This window comes from Fukomys damarensis, unplaced genomic scaffold, assembly GCF_012274545.1.
Source record: "Fukomys damarensis isolate Sample0158 unplaced genomic scaffold, DMR_v1.0_HiC HiC_scaffold_7, whole genome shotgun sequence".
NCBI lineage: Eukaryota > Metazoa > Chordata > Mammalia > Rodentia > Bathyergidae > Fukomys > Fukomys damarensis.
The window spans coordinates 23,771,358-23,797,111 of record NW_022900919.1 but is presented as its reverse complement, the minus strand read 5'-3'; the positions used below and the strand labels follow the sequence as shown (position 1 = coordinate 23,797,111).

The 25,754-nt window shown below is 39.7% G+C and overlaps 1 protein-coding gene across 6 annotated transcripts in view; it reads right to left on the bottom strand.

The window, feature by feature from the left end:
• LOC104860137 (methenyltetrahydrofolate synthetase) overlaps positions 1–25,569 on the bottom strand; it is a 237,217-nt gene extending 211,648 nt beyond the window's left edge. For 5 of the 6 annotated variants that reach the window (XM_010621231.3, XM_010621228.3, XM_033761136.1 and 2 more), the window contains exon 1: positions 21,041–21,302. In XM_010621231.3, coding sequence (XP_010619533.1) covers positions 21,041–21,248 — 208 coding nt within the window. In that variant the 5' untranslated portion in view covers positions 21,249–21,302. Of the gene's footprint in view, positions 1–21,040; positions 21,303–25,502 lie in introns of those variants that run through there. The other variant, XM_033761138.1, reaches the window with a different exon arrangement.
• Between the last annotated feature and the right edge of the window lie 185 nt (positions 25,570–25,754).

The window sequence follows — 25,754 nt, the reverse complement described above, 5'->3', positions numbered from 1 at the left end:
GCCACCTAGAACAAATTCTATATATACTTTAGACTAAGATAAAGTATCACATTGCTGTGAAATAACAGTGCCTAGGCTTACATAATGTCCTTTTCTGATGAGTTCCAGGGCTTTTTGTCACACCAGCTAGCCTTGTTATCAGCTCCAATGAGTTTTTTTCTGGTGGGTAGGAAACTTGCTCTTGAATCCCTTAATACTCTCTAAATCCTGCTAAAGCAGTGTGACAGGAAAAATGAAGAAGAAAAATTTCTGAAGTTTTGGATCTTGAGCAACTTCTAATGGAATCAAGTCAATAGCCATTACTAATAACTCAACACGTGCAAGGCCCTACACTGCATAGAACAGTGATAACCATCCTTCTAGGACCTCATGATGTGGTCAGCTAGAAACACACCTAAAAGCTGATGATAACTACACAACTACAAAGGGACAGGGAAAGGTATATGCCACAGTAACAAGTAAAAAGAAAGCTGTATCTGTTGAGAAGGGGGTTAGGCCTGGTAAAGTACCCCTAAGCAAATGGCCGTTGTATAAACAATGAGCAGGACCATGAGGTCAAGAAGAGAGGCAGTGACAGCAGGTCAGGCATAAAACCAGAGCAAACCAGAGCACAGGTCTGGGGAGACTGGGTGTGAGCAGGGCTGGTAACAGTTCCCTCTGAGGGACTCCGAACAAAGGGTGGCAGGGTGGCGGGAAGGGTCTATTCAGACCACCAAGAGAGGCACCTCCAGCAGCAGGGTGAGACATTTGCTTAATTCTGCAGGTGGAGCCTGTGAGTTTCTGACCATCCCCCAGGAGGAAAATTAAGGAGGCACCAGGGTCACAAGGATCCAAGCTGAATCTCCCGGAAACTGAAAACCCCAGCACACTGAGAAGGCAGAGAACAATTGAGCAGAATCTGAGATGCAAGGGAAAACACACACACTAGAGTTTTTCTGCTGTTTTTAAAACTCTACAAAGAATATGCCAGTTAAATAGTTTCAACCCTCATCAAAATGTGTTACAAAATTGCCCACCTCCCCACATCATACCAACAATGTGTAAGAAGTCTGAGGGGGCCTTTCTGGCAAGTCCCTAGGCTGCAAAACAGTCTGGGCTCCAGACACCCACTTGTCTAGCAGGGCTCCTGGGGTCCCCTGAGCTCCTCCACAGAGATGAGCTATCCTGTGTCTTACTGTGCACATTTAATAAAACTGCACAGGAATGTGAGGGCATGCACATGCGCACATGCAGGTAAATGCTGGTGGAGTCTGAATAAGGTCTGGACACCTAGGTCAGTTTCCTGGTTTGACACTGAAACTTCTGTAAGATGTTACCGTCGAGGGTTGTTGAATGAAGGATGTACTCTGTATTATTTTTGCAACTTTCTATTTCAAAGTAAAATATTTTTAAAATCTACAGAAAAACATCTCCTACTGACCTCCAATTCAAAGGCTAAAAAAACCAACCCCAGCCTACCCTAAATCCTGCCCTTAAACTCTAGACACAATAACCCATTCACTGCTTGGGGCAGGCACCTTCCCACCCTCCTATGCATCCCCAGCATCCCCAGCCTTCAGGCTCTGCTTCTGCAATGTGGCCCTTACTCAACTCCACTCACAGTCCCTTCCTTCACCTCACACTAACCCCACCTCCACCCACCCACTCTGGCTGCTCCAGAATCCAGTGAGGAGAGGGAGGTTGATCATATGCACCTGGAGGATTCTGTGCTGAGCAACCAAGTGTTTGTGTCCCTCTCCTCGAGTGGATTTTGATAGATGGAGCCAGTGGCATGAAGGAAGTGCACTTCTTTCAAACTGATGTCTACTTTCCAACTTCATTCAATGCTGTCCCCAAGAATTCCCCTGGCTTCTTTGCCCTGATTTGTCTATTGGCCATAATGTAGAATAAAGGAATCATTTTTTTCTATTACCTGATACATTCACTGGAAAAGATTATAGATTCCTTGATAGCATTTTTCAATACAGGTAGAACTGAATGATTTCTATTATTTCTCTCCAACAGCACCACCGAAGCTATAAGGAGGGGATGGAGGTCAGTCTGCTGGTGCTGTACAGGTGCTGACACTGAGGTGTACATGCCACAATTCTCACGGGCAATAGGAAGGAAAGGACATTTCAGCAGAAGTCACTCTCATATCCAGCAAGTCTACATCCAAATGTTTTCAAACCAGCTGTTTTTAGCTACTTCCCCCCAATTATTATTATAAAGCAACAATCTAGCATCTTATTCATAAAGAATATTTTAAACACTTACCTACTCAAACTGAACAACATCTTCCTCCCGTCTTCCAAAAAACCTTCTGTGATGGACTACACATTTTGTTCTCCAAGTTTTTGGTGCCTAACTTCAGTCTTTTGGAGAAAAATTTTTAGAAACCAAACAGTTGGGTTCTGGCCTCACTCCACTGACTACATAACTTTGAACAAGTCATTTTGCAGCTAGACCTGTCCCCACCTAGAGAAGCAAAGATTACCTTAAAGGACCTCCAAATCCGTCTATTCAGATGGTTCCCAGCAGGCTGATTAAATAACTGAAAAACTCATAAACACAGCGGATTGTAGACAAAACTCCACTTGGAATTTGAGAAACACTGACACCTGCTGGAAATCTAAGAAACAGCCTTTGAAAACCCAGTCTTGCATACTTCATTCTGAAACTGCTATCAAGGATACATGCACCTTATGAAATCAAATTTTTAACATTCAGTTTTACTACCCTTAAGAAATTTTGAAGCAAAAAACTTTAAAATTACTTTGGATAGGTCCAGGGATTTAGCTCAGTGGTTCCAGTGCCTGCCTCACAAGCGCAAGGGCCTGAGTTCAATCCCTGGTACAAAAAAAAAAAAAAACTTTGGAGAGCCAGGAAGTGGGCACACACCTATAACCCCAGCTATCCAGGAGGCTGAGGCAGGAGGATCTTAAGTTTAAGACCAGTATGGGCAACTTAGAAAGATCCTATCTCAAAGTAAAACTTTTCCAGAAAGGGCAGGGGATGTAACTCAGTGGCTGAGTTTGATTTCTGGTACCCGCCCCCCCAAAAAAACCTTCTGTTTGGGTTGAGGATTTGGTTCAGTGGTTCCGCTGCCTGCCCTGAAAGTGCAAGGGCCTAAGTTCGATCCCCAGTACCAAAAGGAAAAATTCCATTCACAACAACAAATATAAATTAAGAATATACACAACAGCACCCTTAAAGGAAATGTGCAAAAATAGCATGAATAAAAGCAAAAACATAAACAAAAGAACATAAAGATAGAGAGGATTACCATATCTCAGAAGAACAGGGAATACTGTAAAGAAATCATTTCCCCCAAATAATCTACAAATCCGACACAACTCCAGTAAAGATCTTAATGATACCTTGAAGACAAAACTAACAATTATCTTCAAGTTCATCTTAAAAATACATATGTAAGGAGAGTTAGATAAATTTTCCAAAAAAAAAGTAATGGGGCAGGACTCATCCTACAAAGTATAAAATACACTAAACAGCTATTTTACATTTATTTTCATCAAAATCCTATGGCACTAGTAACATTACAGGCAAACAGATCAGTGGGAAAGGCCAAGACATCCAATTTACACAAACGTTTAGTACATGAGAATGCTGACATACAAACCAGTGGGAAAAAGTAATTATTCACTAATTGGTGTTGAAACACCAAAAGTACATCCCTTCCCTATATGCATCAGCAGAAATTTTTAAAGGATTCAATTTTTATATTAAAATATAATATTAGAATAGAGATCCACATAATCTCAAGAGTAAAGAAAGATCTAAAATGAAGCCAAAGGCAAATACTGTTCAGGGAAAAAAAATTTTTTAACAACCCAATCCCCCCCCAAAAAAATACACAAAGAAAAAAACTTAAAAATAGACAAAAACTTTTTGCAACATAAATGACAGACTACTGGTTAATATTTTAATATATGAAAAACTATTACCACCCAGAAAGAAAATGATTAAAGCCAAAAAAGATAAATTCCCCAAAGAAATGAGAAAAATACTAATTATAAAAGACAAATTTAAGGGCCAGGGATTTAGCTCAGCGGTTCAGTGGCCTGCCTTGCAAGTGCAAGGACCTGAGTTCAATCCCCGGTACCAAAAAAAAAAAGACAAATTTAAAACACTGAAAAACATAAAAGCTTGTATTTTTTCCCATAATGACCACATTTTAAGCATGATGGTTTTAAAAAGCAAAGAGAACATTAGAATTAAGAATAGCTACACCTTGTCTCAAAAAACTGAAAAAAAAAAGAATTATGCTTAATTAATTCTTCAAAACAAAACCAGAGATACTAACAAAATAAAATGATCCCTAACACTGACAATGCAGGCAGCAGGGGTCCTAAGATGTGCCAAATAAATTTCTTCTGAAAATGTTTATTAAAGTTGTCTACATTAGAGAGGTTTCCTGCTATAATGCACTTTCCTGAGAACTTAAGAGTAGGTATTTCTTTCTGATCAACCTCATGGGAAACTACTACAGATAAGCATTCTTAATCCAAAAATCTTAAATTAGAAATGCCTCAAAATCACAAATTTTTTATTGTTAACATGATGCCACATGTGGAAAATTCCACACCTGAACTCATGCAACAAGACATGATCAAAATTCAGGGCCACTAAAACCACTATGAAATTGTTTTCAGTCCATGTACAAGGTGTGCGTGAAGAATAAGTGAATTTTGCATTTAGACTTGGACCCTGAGGGGTCTTGTGTGTACACTCAAATATACCAAAACATGAATATACCTGAAACACTTCTGGTCTCAAGCATTTTCAATACAGGACACTCAACCTGTATTCACAATTAAAGATTTGACTCCTATACAGAGGCCCTTCTGAGGCATTCCCAGCATCTCAGGAAAAGACAGTCCTCCACCTAGGTCCCCAGAGGATCTGGGTTTCTCTTCTCATTATGATCCTTAGCACCAGAATTGAAATCACTACTTCAAGCGCAATAAGTAGCAACTTCATCGCTGTCACCATTACGATCACCAACATCATCCTCATCAAGCACTTGATACATAAAGTACTTGATACGTAATAAGCACTGTACTAAATTTCACACAAATTTTTTATTTAATCTCAAAACAAACCAGTAAAACAGATATTATCCTCATTTTCAAGTGAAGGATCAGAGTTTAGATGAAGAGTTTGTGTCTACCAGCTAGTGTGTAACCAATCCAGGATCTGTCTGAAACCAAGACTTTCCCAACCACCCTCTTCTTCCCTCTTTATGCAGCTGCAGCTCCACCTGCAGGCTCCCGTGGCCAGAAACCACAGCCCATATTCAAAGTTGTGTTCCCAGGACTGCAGAGGGGCGTGGCACCCAACGGTGGTCATCAGAGAAAAGCCCATCCATTATTTCAATTTATTCATGCAGGGCAAAGTCCACATACTCTCATGTGTTAGTAACAGGTATGTAAAGTAGACCAGTTTTTTGGGGGAACAGCATGAATACATCTATAAAAATTTAGAATCCACTGATAAGAATTGATTCTATTGACTTAAGTATACAAAAAAAAAAAACTATCAGGAGGTAGTTATTATAATTTATAATATTTAAAAAACAGGTAATCTGAATGTCCAGCAACAGAAGACTGATTAGAGTACATCAATGCTACACAACCATTTAAAACTCCACCCTTGATCTACATGTGCTACTAAAAAAATTCTATGATTTATCAACAAGTAAAAAGGCAAGGTGCAGAACAGAATGCAAAGTATGATCCTATCTGTATAAATTTTTTTCTTTTTTTTGTATCAGGGATTGAACTCAGGACCTTGTGCTTCCAAGGCAGGCAGTGTGCCACTGAGCTAAATCCCTGGACCGCATATTAATTTTTTTTTTTTTTTTTTTTTTTTTTTTTTTTTTTTTTTTTTTTTTTTTTTTTTTTTTTTTTTTTTTTTTTTTTTTTTTTTTTTTTTTTTTTTTTTTTTTTTTTTTTTTTTTTGGTACCAGGGATCGAACACGGGTCCTTGCGCTTGTGAGGCAGGCCACTGAACCGCTGAGCTAAATCCCCGGCCCACCACATATTAATTTTTGAGAAGAGTACATACAGACCCAAAAAGGCATACAAGTATGTTAACAACAGTCACCTCTGAGAATAGGCTGGAAGAGGGCAGAGAGACTTGTTCATTTCATACTCTTCTAAACTATTAAATTATTTACCAAAGACATGTAATTACTGCTATGAATGAACAGATTAATGGTTGTCCTACTTTTTAGAAGCCTGGTTTGTTTGCTTGTTTGTCTTTTAAAGATCAACACCCTTAAATTCCATTTTTGTCATGTAAAGACTATATCCTCCTCTGAAGGATTTGGCAGCTTGTGTACTAGCAGGCCACTTCCTCATCACCAAAACACAAACATACAATATAAATCACCCTTTCACTCAGCATGCTTTCATTTAATTTGCTAAAGCTACAAAGGGTAGATGAGAGAGGCAAGTCTGACCTGGGAGCAACTAGCAAAACCTGCTTTTACTTATAGTTTTTACCAACGGAACATGGATCCAAACAGAAAAAGTTAATAACTCCTCTCACAAGGAGAGATGAGAAAAGCTGATAGTGGAAGGGCAATTCTCTTATATTTCTAATTTCCCACTCTTCAGCTGTATCAGCCCTAACGAAAGACTGTCTTGTCTAAAGACACCATTTCTTACTCCAGCATGTTTATCACTTTACTCTGCCCCTACGACAGCAAAAGCAAAGATGGGTGCCAAAAATTTTTTAATAAAAATAGAAAACCTATTTTTATCTATAGCCTCTTAATTCTGACACTTTACATTCATTTCCATATACTTAAGCAATCTTAAATGTTCTCCTTTTAGCCAACCTTTCCAAATTTGTAATTGCAGTTGCTCTCTACTTTTATAAAGTATGCTGATCTAGGAAATAATTTCAAAAGCAATTGACCTAGGAATCCTTGTCTAGAAAGAGAAGTTAACATGGTTCTGTCCCATATTTGTAATCTCAGGAGTCACCCATGCCAACAACTCCTGAATCAATGCCTTCTTCTTTCTGACTTCCTTATCCACATATCCCACAGGCCACCTGCCAGAATCTCCAGGAGGCCCCAGAGGTGTATCATCTGCTCCCCAGCCCACCAAACCTGCCCTCCCTCATTTGAGAGCATCACACTATATGGTAAAGCCAGACGGGCCCTCAGCAGCCAGTGCCCAGATTCCCAGGTCCAAAGACCCTACCTACTAATCATGGGAACTTGCTCCATCTTCTCCACTGCTCCAGTCACTGCCTCCATCAGACACACAGCTGATGTGCCATCCCATTCCATCTGGCTTTACCTCACCCAGCCTGTCCTTCACTGTGCTGCCAGGAGAAGCATACATCAACAATTTCTTACTTCCCACAATTTCCCACAGCAAACCACAGCCTCCATTTAACTCACCTCTCCTATGAAATATATTTTATGCAAAATTAAAACAGCCCAACATGTCTTTTATGTATTCCTGTTCAAGGAGTTTCAGTTATATTGTCAGAGCTATCATCAACACCTTTTCCAACTCAATAGAAACTTGAAAGTTAGCATATCAAACACATGAATTACAATTCCTGGTTGATGTCTATCATCAATTTACTGCTGAGGTTATGTTGGCCAAACTCAACAGAATAAAATCAATAGTGACTTCCAAGGAAATAAAGATTGTTTATCATAATAAATTGACAAATGGATTCTGAAGTTTTCTGAATGCCTCTTCATATATACTTCCATATATCATGCATGAAAAATGTCTACTATTTCCATCCATTATAATATTTATTTTTACTTGTGATCTTTTTTATCTTATAGCTTATTATAATCATCAAATTCAGAAATATTTCCAAATATTTTAAAAATATAAATAAAAAGTGAAACAAATAGGGAAAAATTCCATAGTGGCCACAGAAACCAACAGAAGTTTTCCAACCACATTTATTAAAGATGCCTTAATTACTAATGAACCATTAAAGCAGGTGTTTGTGGGGCATAAGTCTCCAAATCTCTAAAAAATTTTTCTAGTGAAAGATGCTACCAGAACTATGAAACTTGTAACCTGTCCAATCTAAAAGACATAACTTTCAAAATATGAAGATAAAGAGTCTGCACTAAAAAATTCCAAGCAGTTAAGTTCTAAGTCCAGACATTTTTTAAAAATCTGTTAACTTGGAAACATACCTCCAGTTAACAGCAATCTAGAATTAACTCAAATAACAGAATATAAATTGAAGCTTTGCAGGTGGTAGGAGTGGGGGCTGAAGCTCTGTTGAGGAGGGCTATGAGACAGCTTAGCAACCCAAAGTTAGTAAAGATTGCTCTGCTATTTTTGATTTATGATTTTAGTGAGACCTGGATGTTCCCTATCACACTGCAGTTTGAAGTCCAAGGTTAGCAATAACCAAGGTGTTGCGTGCAGAATCAAGTACCTAACTCCAGGGCCAGGGATTTAGCTCAGTGGTTCTGCTGCCTATCTTGCAAGCACAAGGTCCTCAGTTCAATCCCTGGTAACAAAAAAAAAAAAAAGTACTTAGCTCCTTTGAAGCAGACTAAATATAAATAGGAATTTCTATTAAAGGAAATTAAGAAAGACTAAATATATAATTGTTTTTGCTTTGTATTAAACTTTTTTCTCCAATTTCCATATAATAGTCAATCTATACTGGTTGATTTTATGCAACTTTAAGTATAACTTTAGTACAGGTAGTACACCTGGGGTTGTGGGACCACTCCCCCTTCATCCACCTGAATTTGGACAACACCCCAGGGCCCAATCTTCCAAGAAAAATAGAAATTTAAAAAATAAAATTTTGAAAAAGAGACCCTAGAAATCTCTATAGCTCCAGACCAGGGCACATGTGTACTGTATCTCATCACCTGACCTTCAGTAACCTTTTCCCCAGTGGAGCCTCACTGAAGGTTCATACAGATGGAGTGCATTGCAAGTATGTGATTTAATCAGAGTGGATTCTGGGATAGGCTTACATGTATTATGTCCCTAAAATGACTCAGCACCCTGTCACTCAATTCTGTCCATCTTATCCAGAAACTCAATTACAGACACCTGGGCTGGGGCACACCTTTTTTTAAAAATCCAAAAGCATGCTTTTTATTTTCCTGTCATCCCAACACCACTTTCCAGCTTGTACCACCCTTTTTTGTTTCTGTTGGCACAGACCTACCCTGAGTGCACCTTCCTGCTATCTTCAATAAATGTAGCTGCTTTTCTCACCAATGGATGCACACTTACAATTCTTAGCTTCCCATACACATGACCTTATCTGTCCGGCCCACCATACAGTATCAATTTTTCAATGCTAAAAATAATCATCACTGAAGGAGCTCGGTATAAAGTTTCTGTGTGGAGCAGAGCAGATGATTTCTTCATAGAAGATAACTTTCTAGATTCAAAGTGGAATATGAAAACTTGTTTGTTAAAGAGTTAAGGAAAAGAAAGATTTTCTTGGTGTGAAGGTAAATTGTATGTGTCAATGTGATTGAGCCAAAAAGTGCCTAGACTAAACATTATTTCTGGATGGTCTGTGACAGAGCTTCGGAATGAGACTCTGAATAAGATTAGCATTTGAATCAGCAGACTGAGTAAAGTGGATGGTCCAAGGTAATCGACAGAAAATATCTGTCAAATCCTGGTCTATAATTTTGAACAAAAAACAAAAAAAGCATGACACAAGAATTCTATCCCATTCAAGAATTCAGTAAGATGTACAAAGACATCAAAAATAAAAGCATTCTGAAAATACACAATGCATAAACCATACCAAAAACTTCAGAGGAATATTCCACCTGACCAAGAAATTAATCAAAATACATTGTGAGGAACAAGTTCCCTCACCTTTCATTGTGTGCAATGGACAGATCAGACTGAGGACTGGGAGTGAACCGAGTGCAGGACTTAATGTTTTGAGCTTGAAGAGCAGGTGCCAGCCTCACAGCTAAGCAAGCACACCCAGGTCAATTTATCAATGAGCAATTTCTCTCCTAGTATGCAGGTCCCTGCACCCACTTCCTTACTGGCTGAACACTATGGGGGGTACAATTTTCCCAGTTGTCTGGTAGGTTTTATTAGGGTTTACCCCTGGGCCGCTCCCTCTGCAAACACTTTGTGGGTTTAAAGGCAAATGATTAAGCCAAAAGTGGGTAACTGCCAGTACTTTTCCAACAGTGATGCCATACTTTACTATCTGCCCCTTCCCCCTTTATTTAAGGACCTTCCAGATGCATTACCTCAGTCACATCCACAGGCATGTAAGCAATTTTGTCTACTAGTAGCTTTCCACTTAGAGTCAAAGACTCTGTTTTGAAAATGGACCACTTTACGTTTCTATTTCTTATATACATAAATCAAGAATAAGGAAGACAGTACAAAAGCAGAAGCAAATAACCATGAACTAGATAATTTTAGAACTGTTTAGATGACTGCTTTTTTATTAATATAGTTTAAAAAAATCAAATGTCAGGAAAATAATTTCCTAAAGAATAGATAGGTATACATCTTTGTTATTAACTTAAAACCCTGGATAACATAGATAAAAACTAGGAAGAAAAAGTATGTTTTCTTGTATTTCACAGGAAGAAAAAATAAAGTGTTTGTAGATGGGGAGGGGAGGAGGGGTGAAGGAAGGGCAGGGTTAAGGGGAAAAAATGAGAATCAAGACTTGTCATGTAGAGGTACAAGATCCCAACAATGAATGTAACTGTACTGTATCCCTAAAATGTATCAATAAACTCAATTAAAGCTGAAAACAAAAAGAAAAAACCAGATACTATTAATGACAACACTAGTGAGAATCTGAGGTTCAAAAAAATTTAATGTACAATATTAGAAGTGAATACAAGGTATCAAGTACTACAGGGGGAGAAGGATATATAGAAGAATTACCCAAAGAAATGTTTCCATAAAACAAGACAGCAAAAATAACAAAAAACTAAACACAGCTATCATAAAATGCAGTCAGACAGAACTGTTCCAGTTTAAAAAAAAAAGACTCCCAGTTGAATACAAAAAACAAAAATCCAATCATAAGATATTTACATGAGGCCTGGCTCATAGAAAATGGTGTTTTAAGTTCAAAGAACAGCACCAAGGGCATCTCCAAGCAAAAACAGAGAAGTGGCAACACTGATAAAGTAGAACACAAAACAAAGGAATTTAAATGGGAAAAGAAGGTTGGTTTACAATCATTAAAAAATTCATAGCCAGGCAACATATGAGAATCTCAAACACAAGGCCAACCTGGGCTACAAGCCAAACCACATCTCAAAAAAAAACAACAAAAATTCACATTTAAATATAGTATTTAAGAAGTCTTCTGCACTGAGAAATACAGTGTTGAAACACATAGTAGAAAGTATGTTAGAAACTAAGGAAATTAACAAAACTGTAATGGTAGTTGGAGATCACAACATTACTTCCTCAAACTGTTACATGTGTATATTAATACAATTACAGATATTCAAGAGTTGGTTTAAATAACATAATTTATACACTCTGGAATAAAATACACCTGAGTATACAGATCCAGATCCCACTCTGTGCTCAACAAGGAATACAGAGTCAGTCTCCCAGCCCTCCCAGCCCTCAGCCCCTCAGTGTTGCTGACCACCATTGGTGGTCACTGACACACCCTACCTACCTGCTCTTCCTTATCAACAAAGCTATGCCTGGTTTAAAAACAACTCTCTTCCGACCCTCCCTTATGGTGAGGGTATGTCATAGTTCAAGGCAATGAGATACTAGATTTTCTAGGGAAACTTCTTAGAGTGGGGATTGCTGACATAAAACCACTGCCATAGGCTCCATCATTCTTTCTCCTTGTCCACTAAAGACGTGATAGGTGGATCTGCAGCAGCCACTTCACAACTGTGAAAGAAAGGCCAGGAACACCACAGAGAACACACTCTGTCATCCTTGAGCTGAGAGTCCAATGACAACATTCCCCTGCCACTGAAATTCTTTGTAAGGTGCATGAAAAATTATCCTTCCTGATTTAAGCCTGTATTTCACAGAATTTCTGTTTCTTCCAATCCAATGCAATTCCTAATTGAAGTGCAACAATCAAAATGTATTAACACCCACAGTAATCTCAACAATTGGTCTCTGTAAAACATGATGTGTAACAGAATGTGCAGGACCCCATGGGAAAGTGAGAGCATTTCTCAGAGTGACACTGGCCCAAGAGGGCAGAGGAGTGGGCATAGTGTTATAGGCAGCCAGAAAAGATCCAGGGAAGGACACAATAGCCAAAGCCCGGGCACTGAGGCCCAACAAAGGTCTTGCTGGATTGGTGAGATTATCTTGCACAGAAGCAAGATATTCATACCACTCTAAAGAATGCTTTTGTCCTGTTCGTTCTGCTGATTTTAGAAAAGCTATAATTAATCCTGCATATCCTGAGTTCCTATAGGCCCACTTCTAAGTCAAACTTTTCTGCTTATAACACCATAGGTTGATCTCAACTTGCTTGAGATATAGTTGCTTTGCTATCTATCCCCTAGATAGAGTCCCTTGGGCAATCTGTTCAGCCCCCTCCCAGGTTCATTTGCCTGGGAGCTTTTTGCTTTTGCTTAACAATAAATGTTGCTTTCTGCTTTGCTCTACAATGAATACTTTTTCTCAGTCCTCCTTTGACTCTCTACCTTTTTCTGGGTTGAGCGAAGAATCAATCAGCCAGACAGTAACAACAACAAAATTATGAACCGCTTAAAACATTTTAGAAATTTATAAATAATATTTAATATCTCAAGTCAGCAAAGCATCAAATACTATTAATATAAAATAGAAGATAATGGGATCAAAACATTTTATGTCAAAATCGGTAACAGTAAACTTTTATTTAATAACAAGCAGGAAGGAAAAGAAATAAGTGAATGAAGAGTCAGTAAACAAAAACCACAGGCAAGGAGGAAGGTAGTAACAAAGAAATTACTTGAATGTTAGAAAAATATTAGGGATGAAATGATAAGGAAGGAAGGGGAAAAGAATGGAGAGGAAGAGGAGAAAAATTACATTGCAGCACTGGAGAGGGATAGGAAGGGAAAGAAGGCATGGGGGGACATCCTTCCTGAGCCCTCTCCTGCAACTTCTCTGGTTTCCTATCTGACTAGAGCTCAAAATCTAAGCATCTAAGCCCCACTCCAGCCTGCCTGCCTCCCCCACTGTCATCTTGTCAGTACAGAGGCCCCTGCTCTCTCTGCCCACTCTTGATCCACCCAGTCCCCAGCTGCCCTACTCAGAAGGCAGAAAGAGCTCAACTAAGCAAACTCCAGAGGGCTCAGCCTGGAGGCAGTGTGCACAAAGCCACATGTCACCAACCTAGACCACTTTCCAGTTACAAAGCTCTAGGAATATAACCCTAATTATCAGAGCCTGTATTTTGGCAACCAACTTACTTTAAAAAAAAACAAAATCACTCAAAGTTATAAAAGTAAAAGCGTGAAATTCCTCTAGTGAACAATTTCCACATTGTCTCCTTTTCACTACCTCTTTGGAAAAATCAATTTGTATGGATATTCTCAGACAAGGAAAAATATTAACCTCACACTTAAAGCTAATTACAAGAAAAAATAAAACCAAAAACAGCACTTTAAAAGCTCAAGGAAATTGTACAATATTTGAAGTACCACTTTGAAATGCTTAATTTTAAAAAAAGGAAAGAAAAATCACATGCTGGCTTCAAGAGCTATTAAAAATTAAAACCTAAAACTCATTTTAAGCCAATGAGATGTTAGGGATCAATAAAAATGAACAGAAATTCTGAAGTTCAATGAAAATCAAAATTTGAATTGACAATGTGAAATAGGAAGAAAAGGGCTAAAGGTGTAGAGGAAGTGGGAAGGGTAGGGGAAAGGAAATAAGGGAAAAGAAAAAATATGAGAAAACAAAGTCTTTATAAATAGGGAATGGTGGAGGAGGTTAAGAGTGGGCAGGGGTATGGGGAAAAAATGAGAACCAAGATATGTCATGTAAAGGTACAAGATCCGAATGATAAACGTAACTGTACTGTACATTTTAAAAGTACCAATAAACTCAATGAGAAAAAAATAATTAAAAATAAAAATTAGTATCTGAACTAAAACATCATTTTTATTTAGTGTGTGTGTACATGTATTTGTGTGTTTATGTACTACTGGAGACTGAACCCAGGGCCTTCCTACTGAGCTATGTCACCAGTCCTGTGCTTTCCTTTTATTTTTTATTTTTTAGTACCAGGGATCAAACTCAGGACTTTGCACTTGCCGAGTAGGAACTGTGCCACTGAAGTACATCCCCCACCCAGTCCTGTGCTTTTCTATTTTTTGTTATTTTAGTTTTGTTTTGTTTTTGAGACATGGTCTCACTAACTTGCTAAGTTGCCGAGGCTAGACTGTAACTTGTGATCCTTCTGCCTCAGCCTCCCTAAATACTGGGATTACACACCTGTACCACCACATCCCACTAATACAGCATTTTTATACTTTACTTTCTACAGAAGTCATTAAGAATATTACACTGTTGTAGGGGAAGTGGAAAGGGAAGGGGAAAGGAAATAAAGGAAAAGAAAAAATATGAGAAAAGGAAAAAATGGAAACAGTCTTTGTAAATAGGGAAGTGGGGAGGGGGTAAAGGGAAAGCAGGGGTATGGGGCAAAAAATGAGAACGAAGAAGACCTGTCATGCAAAGGTACAAGATCCCAATGATAAATGTAACTATACTGTATACTTTTAAAATACCAATAAATTCAATTAAAAAAAGAATGTTACACTAGGGAAATTTCAATTTTCTGATCTAATTCTATAACCAGATATGATTGCACACACACACACACACACACACACACACACACACACCCTGTGGTACAGCAGGGGCCACACATCTCGGTGCCTCTTGGAATACAGCCCTCCAAAGCCCTGGAGCCTGGCTCAACTTGGTAAAGTCCAAGGTGGCTAAGCACAGGGGCCGTAAGGTAACCCAAGAGAAAGTAGTGCACCACAGAGATAGAGAGAAAAAAGCAACCACAGAGATAGGATTCAGCACTGGGACCTCCAAATTTGCTCAACTCCACCAAGAGCTGGATCCAGACTTCAGCTGCAGGGACAGAATGTGGCCCACAGCCAAAGCAATCTGTGTCTCAATTTTCCTGCTGCCAGGAGCTACATGACCATGGGAAGGTATTGCACCCAAGTCTCTTCTACTTTATAAAATGGAAAAGCTGGGAATTAACAGTACCCACACCTGTGCAGGGTAGAAAGAAGTAAATGAGGAAAAGTAATATGGGGTTTTACTTGTGTTTGCTTTTCTCCATTTGTTCTTATCAAAATTAACATGTGAACAAAACGTGTCTTTTTATCCCACTGCTGCATGTGCCCACTGACAGGCCCTGAAGAGATGGTGTGTGCCTTTCGGAAGAACAGTCTCAAACCAGTGACTTCAAATATTTTGGAAACTACTGCAAGAAAAACATGATCCACTTCATACGGACAACACACATGCACACACGTGCATAAACCCCTAACTAAAAGTCTCTTTTGTATCTCTTTGTTTTGTTAATTCTTTTGAACTGAATTAAAAAGCCAGCAAGTCATGGCTCAAACTCTGAAAACAAGTGTTCCAGACAATCTACTAAAGTAATTCATCCTAGGACATCTTACAAATGATTCTGGCTGCCCGTACCTCTACACTCAAAGAACACTTCAATTTTTTACAGCAGATTTCATTGCTTTAACCCAAAGTAATGAGATGAGTAGTCAGAAAAAAAATTTTTTTTGTCTCTGCTCAGTTTCCACCTCAAGCTTGCCACCTACATCATTCAACAGAAAGGAGCCCTGCCCCTCATCCATGTGAAATCTCTCAGCGGATGTGAAATCTCTCAGTACAAAACCCGGTGTATACTACATTTTTTATTATACACAAATACCTACAATAAGATTTAATCTATAATTTAGAAACAAGAAATTAATAACAATGTTAAGATACGTAACAATATGAGATATTATATTGAGCTGTAACAATATATTGTAAGAAAGTTATGTCAATGTCATCTCTCAAAATGTTGTATTGTAAATCTCAGCAACTTCAGTAGCTTTGTTTCTTCTCTTTCCCTATTAGAATGAGTCTTTTCCCTATTTCACCTAAAGAAAGTGCTTTACAACTCCTCTTTGGTATATGTGATTGTCAGAGTCATTACTTGCATGCTCTGGGGCCAGTATTAAGTAAAACCCTGGCTACAGGCACTGTGACACTACAACAGTCAATCCAATGATGGATCCAGCTTTTACATAACAACCACTCAGTACAGCTTGGATACACTGGTCAATGGAATGACACAGGTTCTAGGCAGGACACAGCCTAATGGCATGGGTGCATCATACCACTCAGAATGGCACACAATTTAAAACAGGAATTGTTTATTTTTGGAATCTTTCATTTAATGTTTTCAGACCACAGTTGACCAAGGATGACTGAAATTACAGAAAATAAAAGTGATAATGGGGAAACTAACTACTGAATTAGCTGATTCTGCTCACTTATTCCTGAAAATCAATACAAATCTAGTTTTACACATAATTAGCATAAGGATAAAATAAAGAATAAGGATGGATTATAAGCTATTTGTATTTCTTTGCAGCTACTATCAGCAATTCATGCAACATGGAATTATTAGGCATATACTTCAATTTTAGTCAGTTTTTGCTACTATAACAAAAAACCTAAGATAATCAACTTAGAAAGAGAAAAAGTTTATCTTAGCTCATAATTTTAGAGGTTTCAGTCCATGGTTAGGAAGACCCATTGCCTTCAGGCTTGTAGTGGGGCAGCATGTCATGTCAGAGCAAAGTTGTTCACCTCAGGATGGAGCTGCTGGAATAGACAAGAGAGAGAGAGGGAGGAACGAAAGAGAAAGAAAGGAGAAGATCCAATGTTCCAACAAGGACATGCCCCCAGTGACTTCCTACTGGGCCTCACTCTTCACCGGTTCCACCACTTCCCAATAGGGCCATAGGCTGAGGATCATGTCTCCAACACACGAGACTTTGGAGGACATGTAAGATCCAAGCAATAGCACTTAAAAAGGATATACAGTGAACCCTTGACATACAAACCCGATCAGTTCTGAGGGCTGGTTGTAACTAAGTCAATACAGCTGAGATTTGGATGTTTACCAGTAGATACGAAGAGGCACATGAATCTTCTATTAGCCTAATTAACCCAAGTTATTCATATGTCAGGTCAGTAATAACTTGAGGGTCTATTGTATAAGCCAGTAAAGATAAAGGAGGAACTGATATCCATTAAGGTATTGTGTGGAGCTCAAGCTCCCCAATGAAAACACCGAAGGCTATTTCCATGCTTCTGGAGCAGGAGGATCACCAAGAGAGAGTGACATGAAGGCACAACTTACTACAGAATTACTTCAGAACCTTTGATAAAGTGGTCTAAAGTGATAGGCTCCTAATCTAAACAAGTACTAAAGTTTAAAAAAGAATCTTTTGGGCGGGTGATTTCGCTCAGTGGTTCCGCTGCCTGCTTCAAAAGCACAAGGGCCAGAGTTCAATCCCTGGTATCAAAAACAACAACAACAAAAAAATCTTTTAACTTACAAATGTGGAATGTAACATAAACTACAAGGGACCCTAACCTAGGGAAAGTATAGAGGATGAAGCAGACCCTGAGAAGTCTTCTGAAGGAAGAGGCACTGACCTTGAGCCTTAAGGACAGTCCAGATTCTAGCAGAGAGAAAGAAGATAGCACTCAGGTTGAGGGAAGCTGGTGAGCAAAGGCACAGAGACCTATCCCCAAAAAGAAGAGAAACATTCACAAACACCTCTTTTCCTCTTTCCTGAATCTTGCTACAGAATCAAAACTTATTTTCTAAGCAAGGAAGTCTTCAAGCATGCAGTAATGCAAGCCAGTTGAGTTAAAGTTACTTTGGCACACAGGACTGAAGAAGTGTGACCAATTAGGCCTACGCCAGGTGGCCTAGTCTACATCCTTGGCCATAAATAATTTAATTTGGCAGTGGCCACTTGGATCAATAAGGGTTAGGATGAGGATTTCATTGGCGCTGTGAGAAAATAAGCTTTCTCTTTCCTGCTGAAATTGCTACCAGTAAAGATACTGAGGAAGCCAATGCTGTCACGGGCCGTCATGTGGCACCAGAACATGAGCCAACACAGATAGAAGCAGGCTCAGAAACCAATGGACTGCCTCCCACTGACTCTAACCCACCATATCTCAGTCCCACTCTTCTATAGATTCTGCAGTTTTCAGCCCAATAAAGTCCCATTTTGCCTTAAGCCAGGTTGAATCAGATTATATATTCTCAATGGAAAGATTCCTGGCTAATCTTATGGCCCATACTGCCCTCACTTTGAGGACAAATTCAGTAGAGAGATAGCCCTTCTATTTCACTTACCCATTGGTTTATTTCTCTGCATACGTAAAATAAGAATAATGTATAGGCAATTCTGCCTAGGAACTTCTTATTGCAACTAAGGACACTAAAAGTCACTCTCTTCTAAGCTGAGACAGCATTAGCAAGCCAGAAAGATAAATAGACTACAAAAGCTTCACCAAGGGCAATCTGAGCTTTGATCAGCTTGTTCCAAACACTGTGAAGCTAGATTTATGCTTGAGGACTGAAGTTGCCACATTCTAGGCTGCTGATGCAAGCAAAAACCCACAGTGCTGAGAGTGATTCTAGGAGACAAACATCAAGCCTGCCTTCTCAAACACTGCTGTAAACAACATTTGGCATCCGGCCCTAAGGTATGCTTATCCTCTGCAACTTAGACTGCAAGTATCTTCCGCAAAAAACACAGAAGGGAAAAAGCCACCGGGACCACAAAGATGGCATGGATATATGCCACAGAGGAGAAAAATGAACAACCAGTTTTAGGGTGGACTTTTCTCATTTCAGGACAAATCCTTGAACTTTTAAATTTTTAATATTCAGTGAGCTTTCATATGACACTTATATTTACCCTATATTACTGGCATGGATACTTCCTCTAGTAACATATTTTCTGTCTCCCCAGCTACAGCCCTGGGGAGCTAAGAACTTGTCTTCCCAAGCCTAAAATAGTATCTGTTAGAAAGATGCTCAGAGGCAATTTATCAAAACATGAAATACTCAGCTAGCAAAGAGTTTATCATGAAATGAATAATTCTGCCTTCCTCTCTTAAACTAGCAGTACCGTTTATGGAATGTTCTTATGCACTGAGTAATTTGCTAAAACCACAGAGATGATTTCACTCATTTACTTAAGCTGGGCTTATCTCACCCAGGAAGCACAGCTAAGAGGAAAGGTCAGGCTCTTCTGTTCTTCCCACTATTGGACTTCAATGGAACTGAAACACATGAAGGAACAGTGACACCATTTAGCTTAACCCAGAGAAGATATTATGGAAACAGCAGAACTATTCTTAAGGGATAAGGCTGCCACTGCCAAAGGAGACGAAGTGGATTTCAATGAGCAAGCTTATATTCACATTAAGTCTGGCAGAATGTGGGGCATACCTTAAAGCTAGAGTCTAGAGAAGTAGCTACATTATGTTCAAGCAGTGTCAAGGCCTACAGCTTCCTTCCTCTTATTTCCTTACCTTTAGGCCTGTGCTACAATACTTCCTTACTGTCTCATTGTATCAAAACACTTACAGTCTCTCTCCCTAAAAATAGGAGTTTTAAGCTCAAGGACCCAAGTTCAATCCCCGGTACAAAAAAAAAAAAGGAGTTTTATAACGCTGTTACTCATCAGGTCTACAGATACAGGACAGGAAGAAGGCAGATTTGAATACACTTTTCGTGCCTAAATATCTTACAAATTCCAGGACTGGAAAACATAAGAGAAGTTGAAGCAGCAAAGCAGATAAGTCTTTGACCCTGTCCTTTTCCATCCCATCATACTGCTTTTATAGGTTATGATGCTAAATTTCAAAGGGAAGAAATTAGGATAAGGCTACGCAAAGCTATGCAGTCTCTACAACCATTTAAGTCTTAGTCAAAATATACACCCCTGAGACAGGTTTAAGGCATTACTTTACCAAATGGTAGCCTTAGCTTATTTTGCGTTAGGCTCTCTGGCTTCTTAATAACGATAAAAAAATCTCCCAAGCAGCTGTTGGCCAGAGAACAGCAGGTATAAAGATCCCAAGGTAGAGAAAACAGAGGAAGGTTAAAGAACAGAGAGATCTTAAAAGTCACTGGAGAAAAGGAAGATGTAAGCTGGGAGGGCAAGCAGGACCCATGCCAGAGAGAGAGAAGAGATGCAGGACCAACACCAGGTGAGCCTCTTTAAGAGGTGTTCACCTCAACCTAAGGACAACAGAAAGTCACTAAGAGACTTCTTTTAGAAATCTTGTTTCAATGACTTTGCAGATCATGGATTAAAATGGAGGAAAGGATACAAGACAGGGACAGAGGGACAGCTAGGAGCTGGCACAGTAACCCAGGCAAGGATGATGGTAGCTTAGACTTGGCAACAGGCAGTAGCTAGAGCATGAGAAGAGAGGAATCTAAGGTGACTAGGGATCTCTGTCATACTCAACTGGCTGGTGGTGGCCACACTGAGATGGACCATGGTAGCAGGGCTGAGAATGTGATCCAGTTTGGAACACACTGTATTTGAGATGCCACATGACTTAAGTAGCTATGGCTACAAGGTAGGTGATAGGTCTGACCTGGGGATAGAAATCCTCATTAACATTAATAATAATAATGCACTCATAAGTATATAGATTAATGATGAAATCACCCAGAGAAATGTACAATTCAGCCCACAAGGTTTGTACAAGAGCCTGTGGGAAGGCAGCAATACCTTGACAACTCGCTATTTATAGTCTACAGTTCACAACTTACGGAGAATTTGTGTCCTAAGCCAGGTCATGTGGCATCTTGGAATATGAGCAAAATACAAATTCTTCCATATGGAAAAAAGAAACTCCCACTGATCCCCAAATAACAGGTGGTCCAGAGGTCTAAAAACTCATTACAATCTGACAACACCCTAAAATATCAATTCTAACATGAAAACACTTGCCTGTCGACAAAGCCTCCTCACGAACATCATCCTCACCAGGCTGATGAATATTCCAGGATGTTTTAGGAAGTGAAGAGATTTCATCAGGTGATGCCAACTTCACCATGTCCATGTGATTGCTCTGAAACTGGTACTGAGGGATGAAGCAGGTTTTGCCCTGTTGGAAAATGTCCTTGATGATCTCTTCTGTCTCAATTTCATCTTGCATGCTCAGAAAGATGGAAATTCTTTTGGACTTTTGATACTGACGGTGGGCAATGACCTAAATGGGAAATTATGACAATAATAAAGCCCAGATTATACTTTTTAAACTAGTGATTCCCCTTGACACTCTCTTCTCTCCCAACCTTCTCCAACTTGCTTTAACTTTACAGAAAAAAAAAAGCAGGGTAGTATAGTGGGTTCAAGGTCACTAAGCACTGAAGCCTGACTTTCCTTCAGAACCCAAGACTTAACTTCTCTGATTCCTCCTCCCCTCTGCCACACCCACACTCACAGGCGTGAACATGCATTCAAGTCACACCCAGGGGAGACCTGCTCTGTCTCCAGTTTGATCCTCACCTCCCTACTCATTTCACAGGCTTCTCCTTTCTTCTATCTCTGAATCTTGGCTCCTACAAACTTCCCCACTTCTCAGACTGTTAGGCTTCTCTCCTAAATTCTGTGAGCCAAATGCAAGCTCTAACTTTTCCTAAATTCAATAGAACCCTTATACATTTAGAGTTATACAACTTAATTCTGTATTGTCATGAGTTGATCACTAGGTATTTATATGCCCTAAGTGTAATATCCTGAACCAGTCCATAAAATCCCTGAGGCAGAAAATGTTTGCCTTATAATTCCCTCTTAGCTCTACCACCCTACTCTGTTATGTTCAACTGAATGTTGAAATGATAACTAAGATAGGAGCAGGGATCCTGGAGAAAGAATCATTCTTCAGGCAGAAGGGGACTGAGCTTTGCTTACCATAGAAAAGTCAACAATTGCCCTTCCATTTCTGCTTTCCCCTGTCCTCCAAGCAAAAAAGAAAAGGACACTATATAGGCAGTGCATAAATGTGACTGGTAGAAAGATACAGGCACAGGAAATCAAATTATTTCCAGTAAAAAGGGAAACAGAAATTAAGTAGGGAGCACATTAGAAGGAAGTTAACTCCTTTCTGAAAAGCAGCACAGCTGCCATGAGGCCTAGGAAAGGGAGGGAAAATGGAAATGTGGAGCTCACACTTTGGGCAGGCCTGGGGCTCTTGGCACCAGGTACTAGATGAGAAAGTTAAGCGTCTTTCTTGTTCTCTTTAAAGCAGAATATAGAAAATCGAGAGCTGAATAAGCAATAAGAAACGTTAGTTAAAATTCAGTGTGAGACTGCACATACACATTTATCTTCCTTCCCTAATCTCATTTCCATGACATTTGTAAAGAAGCCCCAAAAAAAGAAAATCCATTACAGTATGGAGAACAAGAAAACAGAGAGTTGGCTAATTCTTTTAAAACAGAGAGTGGATGAGACACTATTAATAGACGAAGGAGCAGATCACAACAGTCTGAGAACCTGAGGCAGGTAGGGCAGAATCCCTAAGGTCCTTCACAAAGTAACTACAAAAGGCAAAGAGGACTCTGCATTAGCTAACATGCCTTTATTCAGAACCCACACACAGAAGGCAAAGGGTCATCAAGTGTCTTGGAAAACCAAAACACAAAGTGGGACAAAGGAAGGAATGGAGGGAGGGAGGGAAAGGGGGAGAAAAAATGACCCAGTGGGAGAGTTCTGTAATTCAGAGACTGAGAATTTTTTTTTAATTCTAGTTTTCTCAAACTCAGAAAAGACAACTGCATCTATAAAATATCAACAGACAGCAGCTACAAGAGAGAAACAATCAGAAACATAAGAAATAATCACTGGAAATTAATATTGGAATTAAGAAGCCTACAGATGTAGCTCTGTCGTAGAGTGCCTGTCTAGTATGCACAAGGCCTAGGGTTCAATCCCCAGCACTTGTACAAAATAAAAAGTTGAGATTAGCAAAATGGAAAACAAGTTAGGAGAAAATCTTGGGGTAGGGGAAAAGGACAAAAATAGAAAAGAGGGGGAAAAAATGTTAAAAGACATAAAAGATTTCTGATTAACAATAATTCCAGAAAGACACAAAGGAAAAGAAATAAGCAAAGATCTAATTAATAAATAAATCCACCAGTTTCTGGGTTGAATGGAGGGCACAGGTATTGAGCAGAACAAGGAAAGGATTTAAATTTGAAATTCAAACTATTAACCAAATGAGTTCTACAGCAAATACTATGTATATAACAAAATACTGTAAAATCTGTTTACTGGAATTTCAAGTTTTGAAATGAGCCAGAATTACTGCTCATTTGATTCATTACAGTTATAGAACAATGTTTAAATATAAAACTTACTTAACCATATTATTCCAAGAATTTTTGATTGCCTTTATGCTTATTTTTTGGTAAAACAAAGAGTATGACTTTATCAATAGATTTTTTTTTTTCCACTTTGTCTGTAAAAATAGATCCACTTTCCTTTTAAGGCCTTCTAGCCCTGCATCTTTGGGTCTGCGTGACTTCTGGCCCAGCACACAGCCATCCACCATGGGGTCTCTTTACCCTGCTTCTGAAGTAGGGCTGTTTCTTGAGTTCAGTGTCTTCTTTCTTAGAGTTTTTCCTTCCATTTTTTAGAGTATATCCTCATATAATTTTAACAACATAATAATATAGGCATCAAAAAGTGGCAAGAGTAGAAGACAAAAAAGAATAAAGGGCCACTAATTTCCTCAACTTAGGATGTAAGGCATAAAGCCGAATTTACCATACATTAATTCTCTGATAAATTTTCTAAATTACAAAACAGATGCTATGCCAACAGAAATACTTTTTAATGGTCTGAAGAAAGACATCACTTAATATCTTTTTTCTTTTTCTTTTTTTTCAGTTGGGGACTGAACCCAGGGCCTGTGCACTAAGCTACATCCCCAGCCCCTTGTCCAATATTTTTTTTATTATGAGACAGTCTTACTAAGTTGTTAAATTTCCTAGGCTGGAATGTGACTTTCAACCCTCCTGCTTCAGCCTCCCACAAAACTAGGATTACAGGCAGGGACAACATTCAGGTTATGTAATACCTTTATTGTGCATTCACTGAGGCAAAAACACTGTTCTAGTCATAGTATCATGAATTTAGGGCCATGATCCATTGGTTGATCACAAAATGTATATGTAAAAGCTGGGGAACATATTCATTATGTGTCTATTTGCATATTGGGATAAAGTATATTATTACTGAGAATCATTTTTTTTCTGTTTCCTCCTCTGATGCTCTTAGTTATAATTCTACTGCTGTCAGCAGCTCTGTCTCTAAATAACTATTCTCACCTGAAGTTTATAAAGTATAAAGTTCTATAGACACTACTCAGGCTGAGAAGATGGTTTGAACCTATAGTTCAAGGCCAAGCAGGGCAACATAACAAGACCCTGTTTGAAGGAAACATCTCCCATGGACAAACACACCAAACTGAACTCATCCTTATTTTCCCCATATCTGTTCAAAAATCTGCTCTAATTCCTACATTCCTGGTGCTTAGCAATGCTGAAGTGTTATACTTGCTCTACATATGGGGCTACAGGTGATTCCCCCTCCCACCAGCACTCTACCCCCTTTTCGATCAGTTGCCAGGTCTACTGATTCTCCCAGTCTCTCAGCTGCCCATCCTCTGGTTTACATCTCCATTACCCACACTGAAATATCATCATCGCCCTTCGCTGGCCTTCACGGTTTTGTTTTTTTCTTCCTTCCCCAATCCATTATCCAAATGCTACCAATATGGCCTTCCTAAAAGCTCTAGCTTTTGCAAACTATGGCAAGCAATGGATGCGTCCCAGTTACAAAGCTTTACCTCTAACCACAGGCCAGTCAGGCTCCAGATAAGGATTGGGTTTGGATAATGATGAGGGTAGCATAAGGAAAGCCAGGAGCGTGTTCCTTCACACACCCCTCAACTGGCCAGTAGGTCTCCAAGGGTCAGGGTCATGGTCAGGGTTAAAATGGAGAAAGCCCTGGATATGTCCTGTCACACACCGCTTTACCTCTCACCACAGGTCTTCAGGGATGGTGGTCAGGGTTCAAATTAACGTCAGAATACGGATAGTACTGGTCGTGTACTGTCACACACCACTCAACAGGTCTAGGAGGGAAGGACAGGGTATGTATGCTCCGTCACACCCTCATCATCTGTCCCCAGACCTGCTGTGGTGGTGCGGTTCATTCTCCAGAGACTGTCACGTTAAGACAAGGGACTAGGAATTAGGATGCCGGTTACATTCAGGACACAAAAAGCCCTGGTTCGTCCTGTCGCCCCGGCCTCCCCTCCCACCACTGGCCAGACCCAGAGGCCTGTGAGGCCACGTGGTCCCCGCGGGGCCCCTCTGTCTTTGTCGCGTGACAGATTTACCGTCTCCCCACCAGTGACCCGCTGCTCCCGTCTCTGCCTTCCCGGCACCAGGCGCAGAGACACACGCGGGAGACAGAGCACAGAATGGACCCGGGTTCCACTCCAAGAGGGAGGCGCGTGGAGTGGGGAATCGCCGCGAGAGCAGGGGAAGGGCCGTGAGCGCGCCCGCGGGGACCGAGGACACGTACGCGCGGCCGAGGGAACAGGAAGAAGACGTGCACGTGCCCGCGGGAGGGGAAGACAAGGACTGGG